We start from the raw sequence: 27,030 nt of genomic DNA on the forward strand, positions 1-27,030 counted from the left end.
CCATTTCCAAGACGTCAAAGAGTCACAGAGCCAATACACCGACCTACCGACGTGCAATAATCCGCAAAGGCAACACACGGAGAAGTGTACATTTGGTTTTAGAGCCGTGGACTATTCAAAAGCTGGGACCTGGGGTGAAGTTTGACTGCTACAGGAGGAATTCCTAGTAAGTGAAGTGTTTTGTTTATTTAGTAACTACAAATACTCAATGGGATCAATACGCGACAATAGAGTGTCTGTGCGGTGACATGGGTAAACAGAGCCCCCCAAGAAAGAAATGGATACATTATTTATTATTTGACAAAGAAAATGAATATAACAATAATGGAAAATAATAGAAAAGCCAAGTGCAATAGACTATGAAACTGTATCCAGTACACACTGTTTTTGTGTTGTATCTAAGCTCTTCTTGCAGACCCACTTTGACCCCCATTCTCCTGTGTCAAGACCATAACATGATGACCAGAATAGAGAAAAATATTATCCATGCATGAATAATACTTACTTTATGGATGGAGGAAATGTATCCTGTCATTTGAGTAAAATATAAATGTGACAAATTCTATTTGACTAACATGAAATATATTTGAAAGGCTGTTTTTGTTTGTTTGACATTAATAAATTATACCCCCAGAACAACAAAGGACTGTCTGATTGTCCACAATATAGTTGCTAGGCTACAGATTAGTTACGTTATTATTACACAATTATTACCTAGTTTCTATTGAAACCAATAACATTTTGCACATTTTATGTTACTAAATCAAGAGGTTGGTGTATTCAAGGAATAGAAACTATGAGCTCCATTTGGACCACACCTCTGCCAGATTGTACTAAATGCCATGCAGGTTTAATTTCACACATTTGGACTGTATTACAGACCAGGGTCCAGATCCACTGTGGAAAAGGAACTCAGTATTGCAATGGATGTGAATGTAGACTAGCAGGTGCATTGAGGCTCCCATACCCTTGTCTTGTCCATGTACAGTGTTTTCCCTACCCCCGGACAGACGCATCTATGGAAGCCAGAGGTTTGAGGTTGGCTGTAACTGCCTCAGTAGTGGAGAGGTGGGGGCATTGTTCACGGGGGGCTTGCTGCTGTTGCTATGTGGATTTTAGTGCATCTGTTTGGGAGTGGTCTCTCTCATTGCTCCATATTCTGTAGAGCAGAGGTTGCTGGGGGGCAAAGACTTGCCCTAGTCTCCTGCTCTGCTCCCTCCTGCTAGGCTGCTCCTCTCTGTGGTAGCTCTGTCAGTTTGGCTTAGATCACCTTGCTGTGCTCTACCCCTTCATATTCCATGTATGGGTGCCACTAAAATCTGGTGGTCAGAGAAAATAACTGGTGATGACCAGAGGTTCCACCCTACTGTTACATAGACATAGTTATCACCCTGTTTTGATCCTTATGCAACAAGGCATTCACTGTGTTTTCTGCCACCTCTGTGTGTCAACTATACTGAACAAAAATATAAACGCAACCTGCAACAATTTAAGAGATTTTACTGTGTTACAGTTCATAGGAGGAAATCAGTCAACTGAAATAAATTAGGTCCTAATCTATGGATTTCACATGACTGGGCAGAGGCCCACCCACTTGGAGCCAGGTCCACCCACTGGGGAACCAGGGCCAGCCAATCAGAATGGGTTTTTCCTTTTATTACAGACAGAAATATTTGTGTCCAGTATATTAGCTAACGACACAGATAGAAGGACAAACTGTAAAAGCTATCCTTACCAATCTGTGCCATAGCACATCATCACTGACGACCTTTCTTATGAACTGATGCATATGCTGTATGTGATCAAAATAAAGGAGGAAACTGATATTTGATCTGAAATAAGGGAAGAGTTGGTTAATTTAAGCATTTTGCTATAAGCATTTCGCTACACTAACAATAACATCTGCTAACCATGTGTATGTGACCAGTAACTTTGTGTTTTATTTTTTATTTGATTTGGTGTGAAGCTCCATCTGTAGTCCGGCTCATTGATAATCGTGCGGCGTGTGAGTTGGGGCAATGCATGCTTTTGTAAGGAGGACATCAGCATAACAATAGAGCATGAGAAATTAGTTTTTGAGGTGAAAGAATTTAGTCTTCCCATAAACTGTGTGTTTCTGTGGGCTGCTCTGCTCTGCAGCACGAGGCTGATGCCTGATGCCCACGCGTGGCAAGAGCAAGCATGGGGTCCCCTGGGCCCCATTTCAGGGGGATTGTATGTATGGGCCTTGCTCTCAACAGAAATCACTTGCTGGAGCTGAGGTACACTCGCCGGATTGAGATTAATATTCATTTTTAAATCATGACTGAGAAACACAAATGTATTGAAAGAGCATAATAACTTAGATTTTTGGTGTGTGTACTTTTCAGGAATGCAATTGTTAAATATATGATGAGATTCAGTGTACTACTTACTGTGATGTTAGATGTTAGGATCAATACATTTAGCAAGACTTATAGGATCAAAATGTCTCAGATTGATTTGTTTAACAGTCCATCTATCACACAGGACATCTACATTTTGGGTCAGTTTAATGCACTCTCTCCTACAGCTTATATATGCACCATCATTAAAATGTATATTAACATTGCACTACCTCTGTGTCATTGATGGATAGATCTACAACCCGATCGACCCTGTTGTGTGATGGATTAGTGAGGTATCCCCTGACTAGGTTGAGAAATGTACTGTCATCATGTCTGGTGGGGAACGCTCTGTTCCTCCTCATTAGTTTGGACACAATCCATTATGTGTTGTTCTGATTGAAAGTGCTCCCGGTCAGATCTGTGACTGCCGCTGGTCCAATGATCCTGAGTGACACCACCGGTACTAGTGATGTGGCTCTACGGCTGGGCAAATACAGATGTAGGTAGGGACACCTGCAGGGGACATAGTGGTGTGGGGATGGGGGTATGGGGAGACACACGGGTATAATTTGAGATGTGGGTAATAACAAGGATGTGGAGACAGAGGATGCAGGTATATGGGTCATTATCCTCGGTAGGTGCAGACAGAGTATGGGGGTTGTTACCTGGATAATACAGGTATGGTGGAGGTGAATGGTAATGGGCTGCTATGGGAACCCTCACTCAGTCATGTACTGGTACAGCCAGCCCTACTGCTGAGCCTCCCCACTAGGTTGATGGATGGCTTGTGTAACGTGCCTTTGGTCCTTGGTCCGTCCTTTTTTGCATGCGAACACATGACAAATAAGGCCTGTCAAGGTGCGCTCAACTCTGTGTTGGTCTTGCCAGAATGCGCTGTTGGCTGTTTTCTCAGTGGTAAATTATCTCTCCCTACCATTTACAGTATCTGAGTTGCCTGCAGTAATTTACCCTCAGTGGCAAAATGCTGTTGGGAAAAAAACAGGTGAAGAATGGTGATAGTGCACACACACACACACACACACACACACACACACACACACACACACACACACACACACACACACACACACACACACACACACACACACACACACACACACACACACACACACACACACACAGGGAGTCATTGTGGAACATGCCACCCCTGTTTCCCGGTGTAGACCTGGATGCCAGACCAGAGCATGTAGATAAAGAAAGAGCTTTTTGTGAGAAAATGTTTCCTGTGATTTTTACTGACAGACATGTGGCCTTTGATATTTGTATTTCACTTCATGAAGAGAACTCCTTGGTCACGCATCCTTTTTGGGGTTAATGTCCACATTTTATATAAGGGTCAATCTCTATCTCTTCCTGTTTTAGACTACTCTGTTTTTCTCTCTCCTCTCTCTCTCTCTCCCTCTCTGTCCCACTGTTAAAGACATTAAACGGAAATACTCCACATTTTCATAAGGAGACGTAGGAACTTCTCAGCTGCCCTCGCAAATCACTATTGCACGCTTGTCATCGCCGTGATGTTCAAGTGGGTCACAGCATAGAAGAGGTCAGTGGTGGACTAGTTCTGAGCTATGATAGGGATGTTTAAACCAGTATTAACCCTTCAGCCAGCCTTTGCACAGCAGAGAGTGGCTTTCTGTCTCCAGTATCTCAGAGACTGGGCCTGTAGCAGGGTACTCTCTCCACTCTCTAGTCAGGGTGTCACTGAGGAGTAGCTGTCAATAGGATCAGGGACAGGGATGGATCAGGGACAGGGTCAGAGATGAGAAGGCTTGCTCCATAGCTAGGCCAGGCCCGGGTTAGTTTTCCTCCAGGGCACCCGTCGTAGCCAGATCATTCACAAATTAGTTTAATAGTGTTCAAAGGGGCTTTTTTCTTATTGTGCCAATTCCAAATGATGTATTTTTTAAATTTAACTAGGCATTCTTATTTACAATGACGGCCTATACCGGCCAAACCCAGACAACGCTCGGCCAATCTTGCGCCAAACTATGGGACTCCCAATCGCAGCCGGTTGTGACACAGCCTGGATTCAAACCAGGTTGTCTGTAGTGACAACTCTAGCACTGAGATGCAGTGCCTTAGACCTCTGCGCCACTCGGGAGTCCCTTATGTATACTGTAATGTTAATTTCAAGTACATAACATTTGAGTATTGTCTTTTCAAGGACAATACTTGTAGCCTGGAAATGTGTTAAACAAAGGTTACTGTAGGTTATGTGGTTCCCTCTTGCTACCGTATATCCCCGTCTCTGACATACTGCTAGTGCTGCTCTCTGTGAATTATTCAGCAAAGTTTGTGGAAGCTTAAACGCATGGATGACTTTTACTACCAGACCTTTATGTTCGGTGACTGCACCACTGAGTTGTCTAAGTCAGACACCCTTCTAACCTAGAGTAGTGGTTCCCAAACTTTTATAGTCCCTGGGGCGGCAGTGGTTAGAGCGTTGGGCCTGTAACCGAAAGGTTGCTGGATCGAATCCCCGAGCTGACTAGGTAAAAATCTGTCGTTCTTCCCCTGAACAAGGCAGTTAACCCAATGTTCCCCGGTAGGAGGTAGGAAACTACTGGAATGATTTTCCATGGCTGCAAAGGGGTGTGGCCTTGCAGAATTCAGTTCAGTTTCAGATTTATTTGGATTCTAATCACCCCTTGGTATCTTTCCCAATGGTTTAGTGATCAGATGTATTCGACTTGTCCACGCTGCCTCCTTCTAGCCTCCCTCACACCAATGTGTGCCTGGAAGAAGCTTGCATCCTGGGGTGAACCTGCTGTCTCTTTTTTGTCCTGTTATATTGGGGTTAAGTGCTTGATTACCATAATCTGCTGCAACTGTGAGTGACACATCCTACATTTTCAATTGATGTACATTTTCTGTGTTTGGATTTCATGCTGTTCATTTTCTAATCAAAGACTGTAGATAGAAAAAGTGCAATTAAATTGCAGTGAAATATGAAGAAGAAGCACTCATGGCTGAGATTTCAAGGACTAAAAATACAGATGAAAGCAAAGAGGGAGAATAGCATTTCTACACGCGGAGAAGAGAACAGGGCAAAATGTTTCATTTGGGGAACACTTTGAACTAAATGTTTTCCCCAAGGAAATCTGAGACTCTAATGTAGCCTACAAAATAAATCAGAGCTTCTTGAGGAAAGCAGAAAAATCCATTGTCACATTCACCTTCTTTGATTCACACATTGTGACATATATACTGTAGTCCCTCCCATGTTATGGGGCTATGGTAGTCTGGTTACCAGTCTTTTGAGCGAACATTTCACTTCCTGTCATTTGCCAAAGAATTAGGATGAAATCCTCTGATCTCCTCGAGCTCATTAATGATAGGCCAGTCTCTAGTAAATGAGGAGTGGTATGTAATAGCTGAACAGAGACAGCATCTAGGCTAGTGCTATGGTTGGTTAACCTCTATTTTAGTATGCAGGCAACGTCGTCACCCTGCTCAACACTTTGAATGGATCGAGAGCGTAAAGGGGCACGGTTTTACTATCTACAACCAGAGATACACTTACCACGTCCCTTGAGATCATGTCTTTTGATGATCTTTCTTTGAAGTTCAGCACTTTTAGTCCATGAATGTGATTGGATAGTGTCTTATGCATAATTCATGCTTTGTAGTAGTAAAATCCATGTTTTATTTCTTCTGCAACGTAACTGTAAAAATGTTCTGCCACACAAAGGGCAGTAAAATCAAATAATTACGATTATCATTCATTTCCTTTCTATAAACAATTGACTGTATTATATTCTGTTTAATACATTCCTAAGCCTACATATACTTCAATAATCACAGTTATGTATCTCTGGAGTAAAATACTAATTCCCTTCCATGACCTCAGTATTGCCAATAACCAAAGGTCCAATTTTAGGGGATTTCAATCTCTTAAACTTAAGCCCATCTTCAATTGACTGCTTGAAGCTGTTTTTCCTGACTGTGAATCGATCAGTCCAATTTACCTCAGGTGACATGGTCGTTGTCTTCAAAACGAAGCGGCCAGTCATTCTGACTTTGAAGTCAGGTCTTTACAGAGCAGAGCATTTAAAGCTTTATGCACCGTGTCTAATTGTGTGGTTTCTTTTGACAGACTTTGGTGTTGGGAAGAAAGGACAAAAATGTGGTCCTAAACCACTCATATTTCCTGAGGGAAATGAGTTCTCTGTAAGATAAGACTGGTCAGATCAGCGATGTAAGGTCTCCTGTAACTACGTACACGGTCACTTTCAACAGCTTGCTGGGGAGTAAATCAGAGAACCGGAGACTTGTTGAGTTCTGGTTGGGAAGGTTCAGCCTTCCTGTCTTTTATTGACCGTTGACTGGTTTTTTATGCTGGTCCTGTCTTCTATCTAGTCTTCCTACCAGACCCAGTCTTACCATTGTTGGTCTCTAAAGTTCAATCAAGCTCAAACGTAGACAATCAAAACCAACTTCTCATAGTTTAACTCATTCTTAAATGGAGTGCTGTACGTTTCTTCATTCTCCTGGGGTACCTAATTCAACCTTTAAAGTCAGCAGTCCATGCCCTCCCTGTGTATGTGGTGTGAAAAATCTTGAGCCAGGGTGGTTTGTGCCGTCCCTAGTGCCTCTATTAAGACAAAATGAAGAAAAAAGAAAAAGTCACCTCCAAAATCCCAATTAGCTTCCATGTTGCCTTTCAACTGGACCCACGGCTTCATGTCACCCTCAAGTACAAGGGAATCAGATCCACCCCTGCAGCCCCTCTCTCTGAGTCTGACCCCTCTGCAGCTGTCACAGGGTACATTATACCCCGTCAGCCCCTCTGATCCCAGTCATACCTCAGTCACAGTCACCCCTCCTCTCCTCGTGGGCCCGGTCCCATATCAAAAACTTCACACATCTTAGCCACCCTTCAAAGAGATTTGGTGTACTGCGCCCTCTGTTTCTCATGCAGGGGCTTTAGCCCCTTCACAGGCCAGCCAAACAATGTGGGAGAGCTGGTATGTCCCAGAGGAGGGGGGCGACGGTCTGACTGCGCCTCTCCTAAGCCCCCTGCTAAAGCATTATGTGTAGAATAGGAGCATTTGTACATCACATCACACTGGGACGCAAACATGGATGCCTGTCTCACTGACTGATCGATAGGCAAGGCCCATGTACATGTACACTGTGGTAAGAGAGGGGGAGTTGAGAGAGAGAGAAAAAAGGTCTCATTGTGATCCTTAAAGTGGTACAGTGAAAGTCAAGTGGTCCGGTTTGTACAGTAGATGGAGAACTCCATTGTGAGTTGTATTGACCTCCCAGGGAGCTTTTCCTGTTTGCTTGGTAGCCACCCTACATTGTGTGGTTTACGGTACACAAACAACATGTACCACGTGAGGTGTTATGACGGCTTCTGTTTCAATGTTGGCATTCCTATAAACTTTTGTTTAATTCTGCTCATATTTGCTTTGAAATAAAAGGCTTTTTTTGGTGATCACTTTATGATCTTTTATTTATTGTATTCATATTTATAGGCTATGTGTATGTCGTAGACATAATTCAATACTAAAGCACACCCACATTTATTTTTACTTGGACTCAACACAAGCCATGTTTTGCTGTGAATAAATGCAGGCAAAAAAAATAATTAAAAGCTTTGTTTGAAAAAAAAAAAAAACTACAGCTACAGGCCAGAAACCACAGAATGTTGGGAGAAAGGTAATTATTCTGAAATGTGGAAAATTACACTGTAATTATGACAATTGCTCGCTTGGTATTTGTTACATGATGTCATGACAGGGTTTGAGTTAATGTGATTTATGTAGGCCTAAATACTTTAATGCATTCATTTTAATGGGATAAAGTTGAAAGGAAATGAAGCTTTAATCACATTGCACTTGGACCAATCCCTTGCAGTAAGACTATAACTTTGGGACACATTTGAATGTTCCCTGCTCCTTTAAATAGAGTGGTGTCCTATATCTAAAGTAAATGACTAGCCTACTCACTAACAATTGAATGACACATAGTGGCAAATACAGCCACACAAATAAACACGGACTATAATGACTGTAACTGTTGAGGCATACAGTCCATTGAGTCTTCATTTGATCCAGCTTCTCCTTCCTGCTGTTATATTGTTACAGTCCCAGACTATTTCAAACTACTCTGCAAATCTGCGCTATCCCGTCGTTTATGTCTATCATAAGTGTACATGCAGTCTGAGGTAGTGTAAAAAAAACACAAAAAAAACGAATTGACTGACATCGGTTTAATTATTTAAATTCCATTTCGTACGTTTTTCTTCTGTGAACTCAATGCACACATTGCACAGTTTCTCTAAAGACAAATCAGATCCAGCCTGAGCTGTGTGATGTAGTAGGGAGTTTTAGTTTCTAACAGGCCAATATTCCACATAGTTTAGTGCATAAAGCGTGGTAATTAACTACAATGACCATAATCCATTGCGCATCTACTTGTCCAGTCTTGTGTTTCTTTTATGCCTGCTACTGAAAAGACAGAAGAATGTGTGATTGTGAAGGGATATAGAGAGGAGCTGTTGCTTCGCAATGTATCTCTACCTGAAAATACATGATCTAAGTGATTGATAGTTGGTGTTCAGCAGTCATAAAAGTATGCCTTATTTACTTTGAAAAACTATAGTGATTTTGTCAGACGGCATAAGCAGCAGCTCTATAGAGACGAGATGATGACATGGAATGAAGTAATACAATCCTCAAATGAAGCAAATGTAATAATGTGAATAAATGATGGTTAATAAGTGATAAGCAGTAATGGGCAGTCACTACCATCATGTGACTTTTATTAATTGTTTTATTCTGTTTTGCTACAACATTCAACCCAAATAATCAAAACTGAAATCGAAAACTGATTATTGTTTAGTAATCGAACCAAAGCAACCTCAAAATGGACTAATAGCCGGATCCCGTGTCATGTTAAGGCCAAGGCAAAGTACAATACATGTTTTATCTACACAGGCAACATTCCAATGCTTTATTATTGTACAGTGGGCACCCTTTTATTCCTGACCATGGCATTTTCTATCAGTAGCCAGCAGCCTGTTCCCCCCGTGAGTACCAGCTACATGGTTAATCCTCTGGATCTTCGTATGCGCCAAACCTTCGAGATTGGGGATTTAAAAATTATACAGCTGACTTGGAGCACTTCAAAAGAAAACTGCTGGATTAGGGTTGTGCTGGTCGCATGTAGGATTTCAATTAGCCAGCCAGTGATTCTGATCCGATTTGACTCCGACTCCCAAGTCCCAGTCAAAGTCCCAAATGATACCCTATTCTCTACATAGTGCACTACTTTTGACCCGTGCACTGTGGGCCCTGGTCAAAAGTAGTTCACTATATAGGGAGTAGGGTGCCATTTGAGATGTAACCACAGGTTTTGTGGGATAGACTACCAGAGGCCAGGGGCATCGTTGGCTGCTGCCATATGGCAAATAACAAGAGCGGACAGTCCATGTTGATGAAGCATTGTCTCGTTTTGTTTTGGCACTTTTGAATCAATGGGAGGCTTGGGCTTTGTCTCGACTGCGGTTGTCAGCCCTGCATTTAATCAGCTTGACTTTGTTTCTCTGAATCGTCCTGAAAGAATGGCATAATTGGATTTGTTAAGGGACAAAAGGTATGCATACTGTATAGATTTGTCAAGCTTTTTTTCAGTTGTGCAGGCAAGTTCCGACAAACCTCTCCTACTGTAGCATACTGTAGCTTTCTATTTTATATTTAAGCAATAAGGCCAGAGGGGGTGTGGTATATGTCCAATAAACTACGGCTAAGGGCTGTTCATAATCAGGCAAATGCGGAGTGCCTGGACACAGCCCTTAGCCGTGGTATATTGGTCCTTTATCACAAATCCCTGAGGTGCTTTATTGCTATTATAAACTGTTTACCAATGTAATTAGATCAGTAAAAATAACTGTTTTGTCATACACGTGATATACCACGGCTGTCAGCCAATCAGCATTCAGGGCTCGAACCACCCAGTTTATAATAGCTAGTATAATATTTTATACCACTCTGCTACCCAGGTACAACGCTGTTGAAATGTGCACAACTGTTAAAGGCCTGCAGCACAGAAAGAAAAGCTTGCACCAAGAACCTCAATATGATTATATATATATATATATATATAAAAATGTTTTTACATTAGTTACATTACCAGCTAAAAATATTGTAGTCATATTACTGGTACTTTTGAAAAACGAAATGATTACTTTTAAATTCAGAAAAAATAAATACATTATGACATCTTTAGTTTTTTTCAATGACATTCAATTCAGTGTTGGAAAAAAGGTGCAAGTGTACATTAGTTCCACCTGAGTCTGACCACAAGTCAGTGACCACTATGATGACACACCAAATGTGTTTAATGAATCAGTTTTGTCTTCTTCTAATGCCTCTTAAGGGAATGTAATCCAAAAGTAACTGAAAGTTATTAACGTTATTGAGTTTGGGTAATCCAAAAATTACATTGCTGACTACAATTTTGGACACTAACTAGTAACTGTAACAGGTAACATTTAGATAATAACCTATCCAACCCTGCACACCACTCTCCCCTCCCTACCTCTCTTCCCCCCTGTCCAACCAATTCTCCCTCCCTCTTTTTCTGAATCTGGTCAGACCAGTTCTCAGAGTCACTAGACTGCTGGTGATTTGCATTTCTCTCCCTCTCAGAAGGGAGGAACCATTATTCACAGGTCATTGCTCAGCCCAGGAGATTGTGTTGCGGGCCACAGATTGCCTTACCCTGCTGGCATCCTCTCCAAGAGACACTCCTGCTGCTCTCACCCACAAGGAGGCTCAGGCCCAAGCATTTTGGGTTGGGCTTTAGAGTAATATGAACATTAGGTCTGACTTTGGCACTGACCTGAAAGAAGATTGGGATGGGATGACTTTGCGTCATCCTCTCTCTCTCTCTCTCTCTCGAGACAACAAGGTATACTATGCAGCCAGTTGTAGAGAGGCAAGGCAGATTTAATTCTGTTCTTAATTTATGTGCATCTGTAATGAAATGAAACATTGGTAAGACTGGATAATATTGTTGTTTCTAGTCTTCTTTATTAGCCCAGCACCTATGTTTTTAAGGATGTGTGTATGACCACAAACTTTTCTGTAGACTGGATAATATGTCACCAACTTTATAGAATTTGGTAAAGGATGATAAACATGCTAGTAGTAAGAACCACTAGGTATTTGATTCGTTGAGAGTCACACGTGGAGAGGTTTGAAGCAGTGTTGTTGTGTGATGAATGGGGTTTGTTTTCCCTCCTCCGATATCCAGCTGAAGCAGTGTCGTTGTGTGATGAATGGGGTTTGTTTTCCCTCCTCCGATATCCAGCTGAAGCAGTGTCGTTGTGTGATGAATGGGGTTTGTTTTCCCTCCTCCGATATCCAGCTGAAGCAGTGTTGTTGTGTGATGAATGGGGTTTGTTTTCCCTCCTCCGATATCCAGCTGAAGCAGTGTTGTTGTGTGATGAATGGGATTTGTTTCCCCCCTCCGATATCCAGATGAAGCAGTGTTGTTGTGTGATGCATGGGGTGTTGTTGTGTGATGAATGGGGTTTGTTTTCCCCCCGTCCGATATCCAGTTGAAGCAGTGTTGTTGTGTGATGAATGGGATTTGTTTCCCCCCTCCGATATCCAGTTGAAGCAGTGTTGTTGTGTGATGAATGGGATTCGTTTCCCCCCTCCGATATCCAGTTGAAGCAGTGTTGTTGTGTGATGAATGGGATTCGTTTTCCCCCGTCCGATATCCAGTTGAAGCAGTGTTGTTGTGTGATGAATGGGATTAGTTTTCCCCTGTCCGATATCCAGTTGAAGCAGTGTTGTTGTGTGATGAATGGGATTCGTTTTCCCCCCGATATCCAGTTGAAGCAGTTCCGATATCCAGTTGAAGCAGTGTTGTTGTGTGATGAATGGGGTTCGTTTTCCCCCCTCCGATATCCAGTTGAAGCAGTGTTGTTGTGTGATGAATGGGATTCGTTCCCCCCCTCCGATATCCAGTTGAAGCAGTGTTGTTGTGTGATGAATGGGATTCGTCCCCCCCCCCCTTCCGATATCCAGTTGAAGCAGTGTTGTTGTGTAATGAATGGGGTTCGTTTTCCCCCCTCCGATATCCAGTTGAAGCAGTGTTGTTGTGTGATGAATGGGATTCGTTTTCCCTCCTCCAATATCCAGTTGAAGCAGTGCCGTTGTACAGTATAATGGATAGGGTTTATGAATGGTAATCATTTTCCCTCCTCCGATATCCACAACCATGTGGAGCTATTCATTACTCACCTGGGGCCATGTGGGGCACTGAAAGGGATCTTAAGAGTAATAAATGCTGCTTTTCTTCATTACTACCCCATTGACCTCTCTCACAGCAGGCACACACACACAGGCACTTCCTGGCTAATTAAACTGAAGCACACCCAGACACACACCCTTTGCGTTTGCATTTAAAGCCACAATCCTAAATCAGTGGTCGGTTGCCACGACCTGCTATTTTGTCAAACTGAAAGGGAGGGGTTTGGAAAATGGGACCACTTTCAAATTCATTAAAGGCTGGAGTGATGCTTTTCCATTTAACCTGTCACCTCAGAGTGAGACTCCCCAGCTTGTGGAATTGATAGCAAGAGAGAGTGAAAAATATTACACAGACAAATAAGTAAGGAGAGACAAACAAAAGAATGAAACAGTCACGTGGTGTTAGAAAAAGAGAAACGATGGATTGTGTCTAGGTTCCTCCTCTTCTCCTTCAACAGTGATTACCTCTATGGCTGTGCCAACTGCCAAACAACAGTCTATCAGCCCTCCCTTCAGACCTGTTAAACAAAAGAGAAGATTCTAAATACAAACAAAAGACCACAGCTTCCATTTTGCACAGCGCGCCAAAAGGCATGAAGGCTTTGACGACAGGTGTAGCTTATGGCAGGCATCCTGGCAGAGGTTTAGAGAGGCTGGTACGATTGAAGTTGTTCCACTCCAAGCATTTCCTGACTGAAAGGTTGACATGCACTGGAAGGTTGCCTTTCTGAACCACCCATTCATTATTGTCTTATGACAAAAAAAATAACGTTTTTCTATGAACTCTGTCTGGACCAAGGATTGATGCTTATCTCACATTATTAATGCATGAATCAAAGAGGAAACTGTCACTGGAAAGAAATTCCAAGCGCTTATTCCAACACAGATGAAGACATGGGGAGAAATGTCATGTGAAATCTATTTCCTTGAATCATGGCACAAGTTGTGAGAAGTTTTTGGCTAGTGTTAAATTTGGCCCTGATCTTGTAGGCGATTCCTTTGTAATTTGATTATCCGTTTGACGTCTGTAGATAAACTATTTTGGAGCAGTCGCACTCTTTCTCGATCATCCTCCATTTCTGTCAGCCTTGTCATTTAGTTTCCTCCAAAGTCAAGTGAGGCACCTGCTGACACATGGCTTAGCGTGTAACATGTAATACTAGACTCCTCGCAGAGAGATAGAGGTACCTTAGCATGTTAAATATGAATCGTCACAGAGATATTAAGGCCAATAAGATGTCCTTTAGCTTCTGTGTTGACACCTGCAGAGTTGAAATAAGACCGTTGTCCCCACTCCCAATGTCAATGGGATACCTGTCTGTTTGTGTCCTTTAGCTTTCTCCCCATTCATACACAAGGTATTATTTTGCAATCCCCAGAGTAAAGGTTGAGGCAGAGGTTAATCTGCTGAATATCAGAAACACTCATCTGATCTGCCTCATCAGCCCTGTGATCAGTCAATAGTTTTTGCGGCTGGTTTTAGCAGTTCAACAGTCCTCTAAAGGACTTATTGTGCTACTGAGAAAGTGGTTCCATCTGTGAAAATAATGGAATTAATAAATGACTGAACACTCCAAAACTGGTGAATCCTGGAATTGCGGAATTTTTCTAAATAAATGGTCTAAAAGTATTTGTGTAAAGGATGCCTGTTTTACCTGTTTATACATTTTGCATTAGTGCAGTGTTTTATACAACAGGCCTGTCAAAGTTATCCTAGCATTGCAGATTATCATTCTTGGTCCATCCAAGAATAGTATTTGTCTGTTTCATGTATTTGTCTCTCTACCTGTTACAGTAGCAGGAAAAGGAAACAGGAAATGGGTCAGTGTTCCTGCTGGTTGATATGTACACCTCTCTCTTTTGGTCTCTCCCTGAATACACTGTGGACCTTTTGCCATGATAACAATCTCTGGGAGGAAACTCAATGCAGTCCACTGTGGCTACAGAGTGCCACAGCGCCTTGTCCAGGGGGTCAGAAGGTAGAGCATTACAAGGGGCCATGACTCTGCACAGCTTCTGGGCATATGTTGTGTTTTGTGTTGGTGGTTGTGGTTTTCCTGGATTCACATTGAAGGTAGAAATTGCAAGTATTATGTGTGTACATGAGAGCTGTAATGAACAAGTGTACTTGAAAGAAGTTGAGAGACACTGATTCAGGTGTTGAATATAACAAATTATAATAAAACAATCCCCCTAACCGTGACGAATCCCTCGTGATTTCCCTTTGCACTTTGCAGTGGAGCGTTGCCAATGTTCATGTTATCCTATTTACAGTTACTGTAACACAGCCATCAACGTGTTTTAGATGCATTATTATGGCCAAACCGGATGGGATGTTATGGTCTGGACCTTGAAGGGTTCACTCCAGTCATCCACAGGTTAGTGTGCTGCTTAAGGGGAGAGTGTGGTTGTAGAGATTAGGTCAAGAGTGAAGTTCAGGCTTCGATTTTCACAGTTCAGCAAATTCAGCACATTTTTTGAATTCTCTTTTTTTCCTGACAGCTTTGACAACCTATGTTAGAGTTTTGTCGTGTAGTATTAAATATCCACTCCAGCTCCCTAGCACCTCATTTATCACCTGATTTACTTAACAAAAGGCACATCTCAATTAGGCGGTTCAGGTATCCTCATGACATGGCACAAGTGGAGGGGGGAGGGCTTTTCTCTTTTGTCCTCTATTGCTCCTATATTGTTCCAGCAAGCAAGGGGGGAGGCAGATGACATCAGAGTGAACCATCAGACAACTCTTTGATTTGCCAAACCCTTGAATTTTGCAATTGTGCCTATTCTGCTCTATACTTGTGAAATATAATTTTTCAACAGGAAAAGTAAAAACATATCTGTACTTTGTCTATATCAGTTGACTGAACACACTCGTTCTCGTCACGATGGCTCTGTTGCAGCGTGTTGTACTCTTCGTTATTGCTTATTCTATTCAAATCAAATCTTAAAGTCGCAGACTTACATTGAGTATTAAGATGGTTTCATCATGCCCTGATGGTTTTACTTCATTTCATATGCAAAGCTAGAGCACAATCACAACACCGTCCTATCGATTATATCACAGAACAATCCCCACACCAAACAATTATATTATTTTCATAAATCAGGTACCCTGCTAATACCTCAGACTATAGTGACTGAAAATATTTGCTCAGGGTCATTAGTTAACAAAAGAAGCTGACTTAACATGATAAGATAATTGTGTTTATCTCTTCAACAGCAGTGTGAAGCAAAGAAGAGAAAGCATACACACAGTACTTACTGTATGAGCCAGAGCCCAGAAAATGAAAGCTGTTTTGTTTTGGTGCACTGAAAATCCAACAGTGTGTCAGTGTAGCCACACCCTGAGATAAAGATTATTTGCTCAGTCTTTTAGATTTCTTTGGCCCATGTTACAATACCTTTAGCTACCTGCCTCAAGGTTCATAAACAACACAAATCCCAATCACCACTACACATGGAAGAGCAGCTTTGTTTGATAATGAAGGTGTGGAAATTCAGAGTAAAAGGTTGTGGTGTGGCTGTGGTCTGAGATATTGCTGGTTGGTTAAATACATTAAAGTGCTTTATCACTCCCCAACCAGGGTGACAGAACTCTAATGGCCTTGTACACCTGTCCTTAAAGGCACAGTGCAGTCAAAAACGTATATATTTCCACACTATGAGATTGGAATAATACTGTGAAATTGTGAAAATTATGATAACCCCCTTTTAGTGTAAGAGCTGTTTGAAAAGACCAGCCTGTTATGGTGGGATGGAGTTTTGACCTGTCTGGTGACATCACCAGGCGGTAAATTAGTTAATAGACCAATAAGAAAGAAAGTTCCAAACCTCTCTGCCAATAACAGCTAGTTTTCAGTTCTCTCTCCCCACTCAGACCCCTCAGACAGTCCTAGCAAAATTCTTGCTTGAGAAATTGCTCTTTGCTAAGAAGCTATTTTTGTTTCTTTTTGACCATTTTAATTGAAAACAATCACATTAAGGTACTTAATTGTTACCCAGAAATGATTTGATATTGAGATAAAAATGGCTGCATTGGACCTTTAAAGACATCACCGGGCGGATTTAAGAGGCAACAGTCCGTACAAAAGATGGCTTACAGGAGACTTCAAAGTTTAAAGTCTCAAGGCGATGCTGCTATTTGTGAGCAATATTTGATTTGGTTTGATGGAGCACTGTGATTACATTCACACTAATCAGTTTGAGTCAGCTGACTTTGAGAGCTAATCCTAAAATTACTTAGTGAGGCTCAGAGGTAAATCCTCTAATGCCAATAAGTATCAGTTTGACTGGGGGTGTCAGATATTACCAGATGAAAATGAACTAAGTGTGAACTTTGGAGGAATTTGTTGTTGTTTCTTGCTTGCATTGATCTTAGGAGTGAGACATCTTACTCAAATGCAATTCCTTAATCAGTTTGCTTTGCACCCTTCTTTGTGTCTTGTTGTGCCACACAAATTGCTTGATTCAGGTGTATGTGACAAATGTGTAAACGGCTCAAATTTTTCTGTAAAGAATACAACAACCAACCACAGGGCTATCCCTTGTCCCGTGGCCAGGCACTCTTCTGTATCCCTGTCAGCTCGCTCTGACAGAATGGGCCAAGGTCTTTCTCAGGGTGAGGAGAACGCAATTACACGATAGCCAACCCCTACATTTCTCCCAGGGTTGATGGACGAGCCTTGTCTCCCAGCTCTCAGGCTGTGTCCCGTGCTCTAGGCTCTGGAATGGGATTTCCCAAGGGACAGAGGCCCCCATCTACCCTGGCTACCTCGGACCTGTTTGGGAGACTAGGAAAAGGACACTGAATGGAAGTCAGGCCATTCTACCATTCTCTGGAAGGTCAGGGCCATTTCACCATACTTTGGTGAAAACAATAGTATTTGGAACTCTCCTCCAATGTGACTGTGGTTATTCAGACTTTCAGAGAAGTCAACATCTACCCAGAATCACTAAGTGGGTCAACAACATGGGCCTTGGTGGTGAGACTAGACTAGACCACTGCTTCCTTCTGCTGAGGAATTCCTGAACCTAATGAATGTCACAATATTATGTCTGGGTAAGGCTGGTTTGTCTGTATTGGACATGTTGTGGGTTACTGGGTATTTCTTCAGAGAGAATTGGTCAGACCGTTAAGCAATCTTGTCTGGGAAAGTCAAGGGAGATCCTCACGTAATGGTAAAACAACCTTGCTCACATGTAAATGTCTTAACCTAGCTCACACAGACACACAAGGACACAGGCATTCCATTAAAGGCATACGAGTACAATATTAATGTCATCATTTCACCCTTCCCCCTCTAATGTTGCCAGGGAATCCTATGTTTTGTCACTGTTAAGTCTGAAACTGTAGGCTAAGCGTAATTCCCTTTGTTGTGATGGTGATGGTGACACATCAATCCAATGGCAGTCACCCAACATCACTATCCCTCAGGCTTTGAAGACAGACAGCCACAGTGATTCTATAAGTGATCCTGAATAACTTCTGATTAAATCATGAATAACATTTCAGTGAAGACTGTTTCTTTATTTGTGGTAAAAGCAGAGTTAACAGAAAATACCTATTATAATTTACTGCATATGTTTTTCACTTATAGAGCCCTGGAGAAATTGATACATTGGTAAAAAATGATATATTCTTATAAATAATAAATTCAACTAATCAATAAGTAAATAATAATAATATAATGAAGATATACTTATTATTTTCTTATTTTTTATATCATAAACAACATGACACACTTGTAAAACAACAAAAAATACCACACCTTTCCAGTTTCCACCCACCCTTCCCACACAAAATGACAAAAACAGTCAAAAAGGAACATGTAAATGATTGAAAGAAAATGGACTCTAATATCCATTACGTAGTTAGAAACATAACACTTTACAGGCACTACATGTTTGAGTTTTGAGTCATTCCTCACCGACATGCAGCCACTCTCGACTCTGCTGTTCTGTTGTCCAGGAGGCTGGGCTGCTACCCTCCTGGTCTTCTGAGGAGCCTGGCCTCTTCTCCTGGTCTTCAATTTAACAGCATTCACAACACAGACCATCCCCAGCAGGCCACAGCCCATCAATGAAGAATACACTGTATACTGTAGAAATAGTCATCTATGCCAAAGCGGTCTTTCTCCTCATGAATTACAAAGGTCCGAGGGCCTAATTGGTACACACAGCCTTTTATTAACCCCTTCAGCTATGACTAAACAATACAGTAGTACTCTCCGCTCTCTTCCACTGACAGGTTAGAGAGGACTAGATAGATGTATGGTTGAAGAGCATTTATTTGGGCGTTCAATCCTCAAGTATTGGTCGATCTTCAAACATAGTAGATTTGTCCAATATGACATTGTACCCTTGAACAGTCTTTTTTTGATCTACGCAACCAGGATAGAGTATGATTACAGTTAGAGCTGAGAGCCGTTCGAGAATCATTTTGTGAGCAGGTAAGACCACCAACATATACATTTGGATGTAATTATTCTATTGATTTGGATGCTTCACACAGAAGTAACTGTTTATTACGATCCCAACTGTTTTTTTTATGCCTAACTCTGTTACTGGTTTCTCACTGCATAAAGACTGAGCTGGACCAGAATCAAGACAGCATGAAGGTTGATGATGCATGAGAGTCTGGTCCCTGGCAGACTGACTGGTGTCATTGATCTAATGAGGAGATGTTTGACTGGGGGATAATAGATGCAGGCTGTGTCCCAAATGGGAACATTGCCTGACCGGGTCAAAAGTAGTGCACCACATAGGGTGCCATTTAGGATGCAACCCTAATGATGAACACTGCTCTGTTGTCTCTGGTCTGGTGGCTGATTGGAGGATGTCCAGGGCTTCAGGGTTTTCCTCTGTCTTTTCCAAAAGGGCTGGTGACTCCCATGGTCACTGTACCATATAGTTAGGATAGGCAGTCAGGATGCTTTGATCAGAAATCCAAATCGATTGTTTTTTTTTTAAATATGCTTTTTTTTTCTTTGAAATGAAACAAAGTAAATTGTGCAAAGTGGAACATGCTATCGCATTGGCTAAAAAAAGGAATATAACTAAGAGTTGGGTTAAATGTGTGCTCTCTTTCCGCTGCAGGTGTCCTCGTGTGATTGTCCAATCAGAGACCTGCATGTGTGAAGCCGCGGCCAGCAATGGAACCCTGGCCTGCAGTGGCCTGGGTCCTACTGCTGACGGTCATCGCTGATTGGCTGAAAACAGCCCAATCAAAGGACTTTACAGAACAGGACATCATCTACCTCCATCCCTCAAGTAAGAATCAGACTTTATTATTTAATGACCAAAAGTATTTAATAGAGTGATGGTGTCCCAATTTCCCAGATGAGAGTGATATGCTTCTAGACATCCAATACTAATAGCGTGAAAGGTTACAAGTAATTTACAGACCTAATTCACTATGTCCAAAATGCAGCTGACTTGCACGGAATTGGCTTTTGTGTTGGACGAAATGTATTAAATTATTCCGACAAGCTAAGAAAATGCCCAGGGTTTGGTCTGATGCGATTTGGATGCCTTGTAGATCAGTCAGCAGCTGTTATTGCACTCAGAGATCCCACTTCTGCTAACATCGTCAATGATGTGACCGGACTGCTATTATCCCAGTGACTGGGTGATATAAAATCGAGACGGTCAGTCAGTCACCGCTGTCGGCTTTAACTGTTAATCAACTGGCCAAGCCACGTCCATGTATTCATGTAGCACAGCCCTTTCTCTCTGAGAACGTGTAAGCCTTATAAACTAGGCTAGGGGGAGACCTTCAGCCCCTCAGTCCCCTGTAAAGCTGTCAATAGACTGAGTCTGTTATTACAGGCCATCTCTAATGGAGGAGAGGCCCCTCTGTCTCTCTGTCTTTCTCTCGCTCTCTTTCTCTATGTCTCTCCCTTTCTCTTTCTCACACACACACACTCACACACACACTTTTACCGTCTTGTGATGAGACTACTTCGTTAGATGAGCCCCCTTTGCTTATTACATCCCTCATAACTGCGGCTTAAACCTTAATAGACTGCTCTATTCCAATTTTGACTGACCCTTAAGAGTTATGAAAAAGTCAGTCAAAGGCTATGCTACTCAGGAATAGCTGTTAGGGGTGTATATCCAGTGAGGTTGTGATCCCAAGCCAAACCAGACAGATCTACAGCTGGCACAGCAACTGCCTGCTCCCTCCCCTCTCCACCACCAGGCTAGGCTCTTTGATCTGAGGTATGGGGTCATGTGACTCCACGCATAGCTACCCGGCACAGTCAGCCGCCCCCACAGTCACCCATGTTGTCACTGCCTTCTGCCGTCTGCCCTCTTTTGTCTCATCCACACATTAGCCCAGCAATATTTACACTCAGCCCCCCCCAATAGAGACACTACACTACACCTTAACTGTAAGACCAACTGCAAATGGCATAGACATCTTATTAACGTTTATTCAATATTTCCTGAATCAGTTCAGATTGAAACAATGAAACACATTATCAATAAATCAAAGGAATGCTTATAGAGACTGTTATCTTAATTAGAATTCGAGTGGTCTGAGCCAAGTCGTGACAGTGACGACCAACAAGACTCAGCTGAGGGTAACTGATTGATTGCTGTCCTCTGGCTGTCCCTGTGACTCGAGACAGAATGTCTCTCACTAATTGGTCCTCAGTGTCAATTAGATCATGTTCCCGAGCCACAGGAATGGTTGCTTTCCATAACATAGTACTCTCAACTTGTTCTCTCTCTCCTCCCCCCTTCTCTCTCTCCCACCTTTCCTCCCTGTCTTAACTCAATGTGCACCCGTGCCAGTATAGGGCAAATGGTAAATAGATACAAGTCATGTAAGTCACATTACAGCTGGTAAATTGCTGCTCCACATCTCAAGTCCTCTTACAGGCCTTTTTCCTAGTTTGTTAGGTCAGTAGATAAGCTAAGTTGCCTCGACATGGCCTCTGTACAACAGTCTTTCCCCCTTTTTCAGACCCCCTGCAGGACCACTTACTCCAGTCAGTGTGCAACAAACAGACTGGGTCACTATAGGCTTCTGTAGAGGGGCATATGCTAGGTATAAACTCTCAGATTAGGGTCTGAAACAACCCCAACTCTCCCCAGGAAGCGGGCATGTTAGAGGTCAGCCCTCCCACGTCTCAGAAACAGGTCCCTGTGTAGCCAGAGAGAAAATCTCTTAAGATCTGTGACTCTTTCATCACAGAGAGGCAGAACTCCCGGGATCAGGTTAACACCGTGCCGGCTTTCCGGGATACTGCGGGAGATATCTGTGTCAGCTCGAGGCCACCCCTCTAGTCCCCGTGGGGATTTGGTAGATTGTGTGTGTGTGTATATGTGTGTGTGTTCGCGTGTACGCGCATGTGTCCGTGTCTATGTACATATGTGAGCATGTGACAGGGTGTTTGCGTAGTTGTGTGTCTGTCTTTGTGTGTGGGTGTGGGAGGGCTCCTAGGGAGTGGTAACTAACCAGACATCCTGGGAGATGGAGGGAGGGGTCATGGTCTAGCTAGCAGTGACGAGGCAAGGCGGGATCATGGTCTGCGTCCTAAATCGCACCCTATTCCTGATATACTGCACAACTTTTGACCAGTGTCCTATGGCCTACATAGTGTACTGTATAGGGAATAGGGTGCCATTTGAGACATAGCCATGGTGATTGGCAACAAGCTTTGTGTTCTGAATTAAATTTGCCTGACCTGCAGACCTGCAGCTATCATTGGGGAACGCTGTGGAGGAGTGGCCAATCAGATTAATGTAATGGTGTGAAACTGGAAAGACTAACAGCTTCTTCGTCCGTTTGATCACAACAGATGGCCCACCATGGACATTTTCCATCCTCTGGGGACAATGCATTGAGAAGGGAGGCAGCAACTGAGCTGCATGGTATTAGTCTTAGTGTTTCACTGAATTAACAGAGTGCATGGGGTAAACTGCATTTGGCAATTTAAGTCTTTATCAGAACAAGTGTGTGTGAGCGAGATATAGATTACTACTAGTCATAAACTATGTACAGTATGTTGGTGCAAGTTCCCCTCCCTAAAGTCCATGTTATAAGAGTGATTTTTGTTTTACTAATCCAAAATAACGCGTTACATGCATTCCAAACTTATTTATCAAAAAGTTCAATCTTTTTCTGGACAGATTTCATAAACTAATACTATTATTAACCCAGCTTTTAGTATAAGCCTGCTAATCTTATTCAATGTTTCAGGACTTCTGTTCACTTAGGCTAAGTGTTTGTTGGCTATGGCTGTGTGACTGGCTATGCATGTTCCAGTGCCCTGGGCATGACTCTTAATCAGTGTGTGGAATAAGTGTGTGTGTGTATGTTTCTACAGCCACTCCATTCCCAGGCGGGTTCAAGTGCTTCACATGTGAGGAGGCACCTGACAACTACGAGTGTAATCGCTGGGCGCCAGACCTGTACTGCCCACAAGGTGAGTCAAACCACTAGGGCAAACCAATTTTCTTTTCAGCACCGTTGATAACAACAGTATGATTTCAAGCCCTACTCATTAAGTAATAATAATATGTTAATTCTTTACTCCTTCTGCTTTCAGATAGGACCTACTCTTACTTTGTATTTAAATTAGGCATTCTTTCCTTCTCTGAGGACTGCCACAAAGTTGTAAATTACTGCTCTGTTCCTTCAATGGAGGCCTCGGTGTATTATTGAGTATATGTCACCCTGCTGTTGACATGTTTAGCTCATAAATAGCTAGTGAGTTAGCTTGGTTTGACCTCTATCCGACTGATTTACAGCTCGCTCTTAAAGACTAATAAGTTACTCTTGGCCTAGCCCAAAAAAATACACGTTCTTTGTATTTACATTTAAGTCATTTAGCAGACGCTCTTATCCAGAGCGACTTACACCTCCAGAGCACCAGCTTCAAGACTAGTATTTGCTGCCAAAACTGGAAGAAGCACCAGTGAGCTGAGCCTGAGGTCACACTGACTTCCCTTCCTACTGGAGCAGACTCAAATACATTCCTGCCCCGGTCTCAAAACATACACGCATACAGGCAGAGGCTCTGTGCACGTTTGTCTGTCTTTCCATGGTTGCAGAGGCCCAAACAAAAAGGGAGTCAATGTTAGTGGGAGACTGGTGCATGTGTGTGACAGTGCATGTATAAATAATAGCCTCATAGATCGTTGGATAGAGACATGCACTACTTGAACAAAACTCCCTGGAATGCTCTCTGTGACGTGGTATGATTGGCTTTCCTCCAGGTTTTATGGGTTTGATAGTAAAAGTGACATACTGTCATGTATAGCTTTGGAGTATATCAGATACCGTATGGCAGTGGATTCAATGCAGGAAAGGGTCAGATGTAGATAGCCTATAGTGTATTTCCCCACGACCTATGAGCAGAAAAGCACAGCTTTTCTCTCAATTCTAACTTAACTCCATGCTAACCAAAATGTGGTATCTACAGCAAGAGGTCAATATGTCTTATTTACTATCTTTATTCTCAACAGAGACCAGATATTGTTATACGCTTCACAAGATGGAGGTGGAGGGGGACAGTGTTTCCGTGACAAAGCGTTGCGTGGCTCTGGAGGACTGCCTCTCTACTGGATGCTCTGAAGAAGACCACGAAGGAAACAAGGTGAGGAGTGGGAACAAGGGGAAGAGTGTTGAGCCTAGTGTTGGGAGGTTAGAATGGCATGACGTGGGGCAAGGGTTTTTCTGGTCGTAATTATTCTAGTTGACTTTGGGCATGGCATTTTTCTGACTTGGAATTTTTCAGTCATGACATAGACCGAGGTAGATGGTGTTGTAGCCAAACTGCCGCCAACAGGGTAAAGTTTATGGTTGGATCTCAGGCTATGGTGGTGGTCAAATCTTGACTGGGGTCAGAGCCAGGGTCAGGCAACGTGAACATGGTGCTTTGTATTATGGCCCTGTCCCAGTCACCACCACTTAACTGTGCTTTTGAGTTAATCCGGAGATCCTCCAAAGTGCTCGCTCCAGATAAGATAAAGAGAAGGGTTGAAACTGCTCTCTCTCAGTAGGCTGTCATTCTAATCCCCGGTGAAAGGTGTGTGTCTTCACTACCTCGGAAGTCTGCATTATTCCCCATTGAGAGACACACACACAGAGAGAGAGAGAGAGACATAGAGAGAGGGAGGGAGAGAGATAGAGAGGGAGAGACCAGAGAAGACGCAAGCGAGTGTTGTATCTAACGTTTCAACTTTTCTCCTTTAGGTCTGTACGGCGTGCTGTGAGGGCAATATCTGTAACCTTCCTCTCCCCTGGAATGAGACGGAGGCCGTGTTCGCCACCACCTCACCTCTCAGCGGCACCACAGGAATCCCACAGAGCTACAGACTAATATCCTGCCTCCTTTTCCTCACCCTCGTCATCTCCAGCTATGTTTGAGAAGTGGAGAGAGATACTGACATATACAATTGTCTTTACCAGTTGAAGGCCTGACCCAACTGTTAATGTATTCCGATCCAACTGTTAATCGATTCAATCTACACCCTATGGAAATAGTACTCACTGCAGTTTTTGACAGTTTATTTTCCTTTTAATTCAAAAGGAATCCAGTTTTGATTCCCTTTTATCATTATGCTTGGTTTCAATAAAATGTGCATTTAGAACTGGACACTGATACTGCTTCTAAAACACAGGCCATATGGCTGTCAATCTTGAAGGATAAAACATAATAAACATCCGAGTATGAAATGACATAATTCTCCCCCTACTAGTCTTCTGCACCGGGACAGAAGGAGGGGAAACTGTAAACCTTGAAATGTGTTGTGGCATGTTTGGATTCGACAGTAGGCTATATACTGTAAGAGTTTCAACATGTTCCAGCGATGAGGAAGAATTGAAGAACAGCTTCAGCTTCTATGAGGATTTGTCTGGTTTAACGTTTTTATGTTTTTACATTTTCACATTTGTGAGTCCATGCCCCATGTTGTATGTTTGACACATATGTACATATACATAGTATTTATTTTTTTATGGAACATTGTTGTTAGAAGGTGAATATGTCTGTGTGAAACGTTACGCCGGTAGGTTTATATAATAGCATGTAAGTGTAGACTACATCTTTTATTTTCCAGCAGGAACAGGTGACATAGGCGCTGCGCATCCTTTTACGTCTAGTATGCAGAAAGTATTTTTACCGACATGGAAAGAGAGCCGGGCGCTTATCAAACAAACACTTAACCCTTTGGTGTTTCTGTTGTGGGAAGACTATTTCCTCAAAACCTAAAAAAAAAAAAAGGATCAAAGTTAATTACAGGTCTATTTTAGCTTCAAAATTGACCGATGATGAAAAATGAATCTGACTTTCCACATGATACAGCTACCCACATACCTCAGTGCAGCACTTTGTTTGGCCTAGGCTTTGGAAGCTGTGCTGTAACTGTAGGACAAATAGCATGTTTTTATGTCTCGTCATTTCAGTTTTAGCGAGAGGCAACAATAAATGACTTGCTTTGTGCGCACACAATTAATTACTGACACTACGTGTTCTTCAGGAGACTTTTTCTCACAAGTGTTTTAATGTTTTTGTACGTTCTTGTGACATGTCCCTCTGATGTTTGTACTGTGCTCTGTTCTGTGATATGTTTCTCATCCATCACTCTCTGTTGGCGGTGTGGTCGCCTGTCCAGGCGGGAAAAATGCAGAGTTAGCAAATACAGTGTTATTGTTCTCCAGGATTTCTGATTTATTTAGGCTGACCGCCCGAGACATAAAGGAGACTGGTCACTTCCCCTCTCCAGACCTGGGTTCATTTACTATTTTAAATCATCGTTTGGCTCAATGGACCAATAGAATAGTCCCAAAATGGCAAACCATGCTCATATAGTACTTCAGGCAGACTAAAGCAAACGATCAAAGTATTTGAAAGATTTCAAATAGTATCTGAACCCAGGTCTGCCCTCCTCCCTCCCTACCACACTGTCTGTTCAGTAGGACTCCAGCCAAGCAGCAAAAGGAAAACAGTGAAGCATGATTTACAGAAAGCAAACATTTTTACCTACTGTAGTTTGCTCTGTTAACATTTTATAAATTACATTTCATTTTTTATGGGGTAACATAAGGGCTAAAACATGTTGTGTCCCTTTAAACCAATCAGGCAATACTAGATTTTCCCTTTTAAATATTTTGCCAGGACTTTTGTACTGTGACCTGAATGCCAACATATCATGCCAGATGTTGCCTTAAATAAATGCTGTACAGTTCATGGAAGAAGTGCTGGTGCATGATCTTATCTAGTCATGTTGTGCCAATTGACGTTATGTAAATATCATCTCTGTTTGTATATGCAATGTCTTTGTACATAATTGTATATATAGATGTGAAGGACTTTGTAACTTCATATTAAAGATGAAGACATGACCACTTA

The 27,030-nt window shown here is 42.3% G+C and overlaps 1 protein-coding gene across 1 annotated transcript; it reads left to right on the plus strand.

Annotated features, from left to right (window-relative positions):
* Positions 1–27,030, plus strand: lypd6 (LY6/PLAUR domain containing 6). Its single transcript, XM_029635376.2, has 5 exons — positions 1–166; positions 19,760–19,933; positions 23,002–23,100; positions 24,143–24,273; positions 24,873–27,030. Exons 2-5 carry the CDS (start codon positions 19,816–19,818, stop codon positions 25,044–25,046), a joined length of 522 nt encoding a protein of 173 aa, XP_029491236.1. The 5' UTR covers positions 1–166; positions 19,760–19,815; the 3' UTR covers positions 25,047–27,030.

This window comes from Oncorhynchus nerka, linkage group LG3, assembly GCF_034236695.1.
Source record: "Oncorhynchus nerka isolate Pitt River linkage group LG3, Oner_Uvic_2.0, whole genome shotgun sequence".
Taxonomy (NCBI): Eukaryota; Metazoa; Chordata; class Actinopteri; order Salmoniformes; family Salmonidae; genus Oncorhynchus; species Oncorhynchus nerka.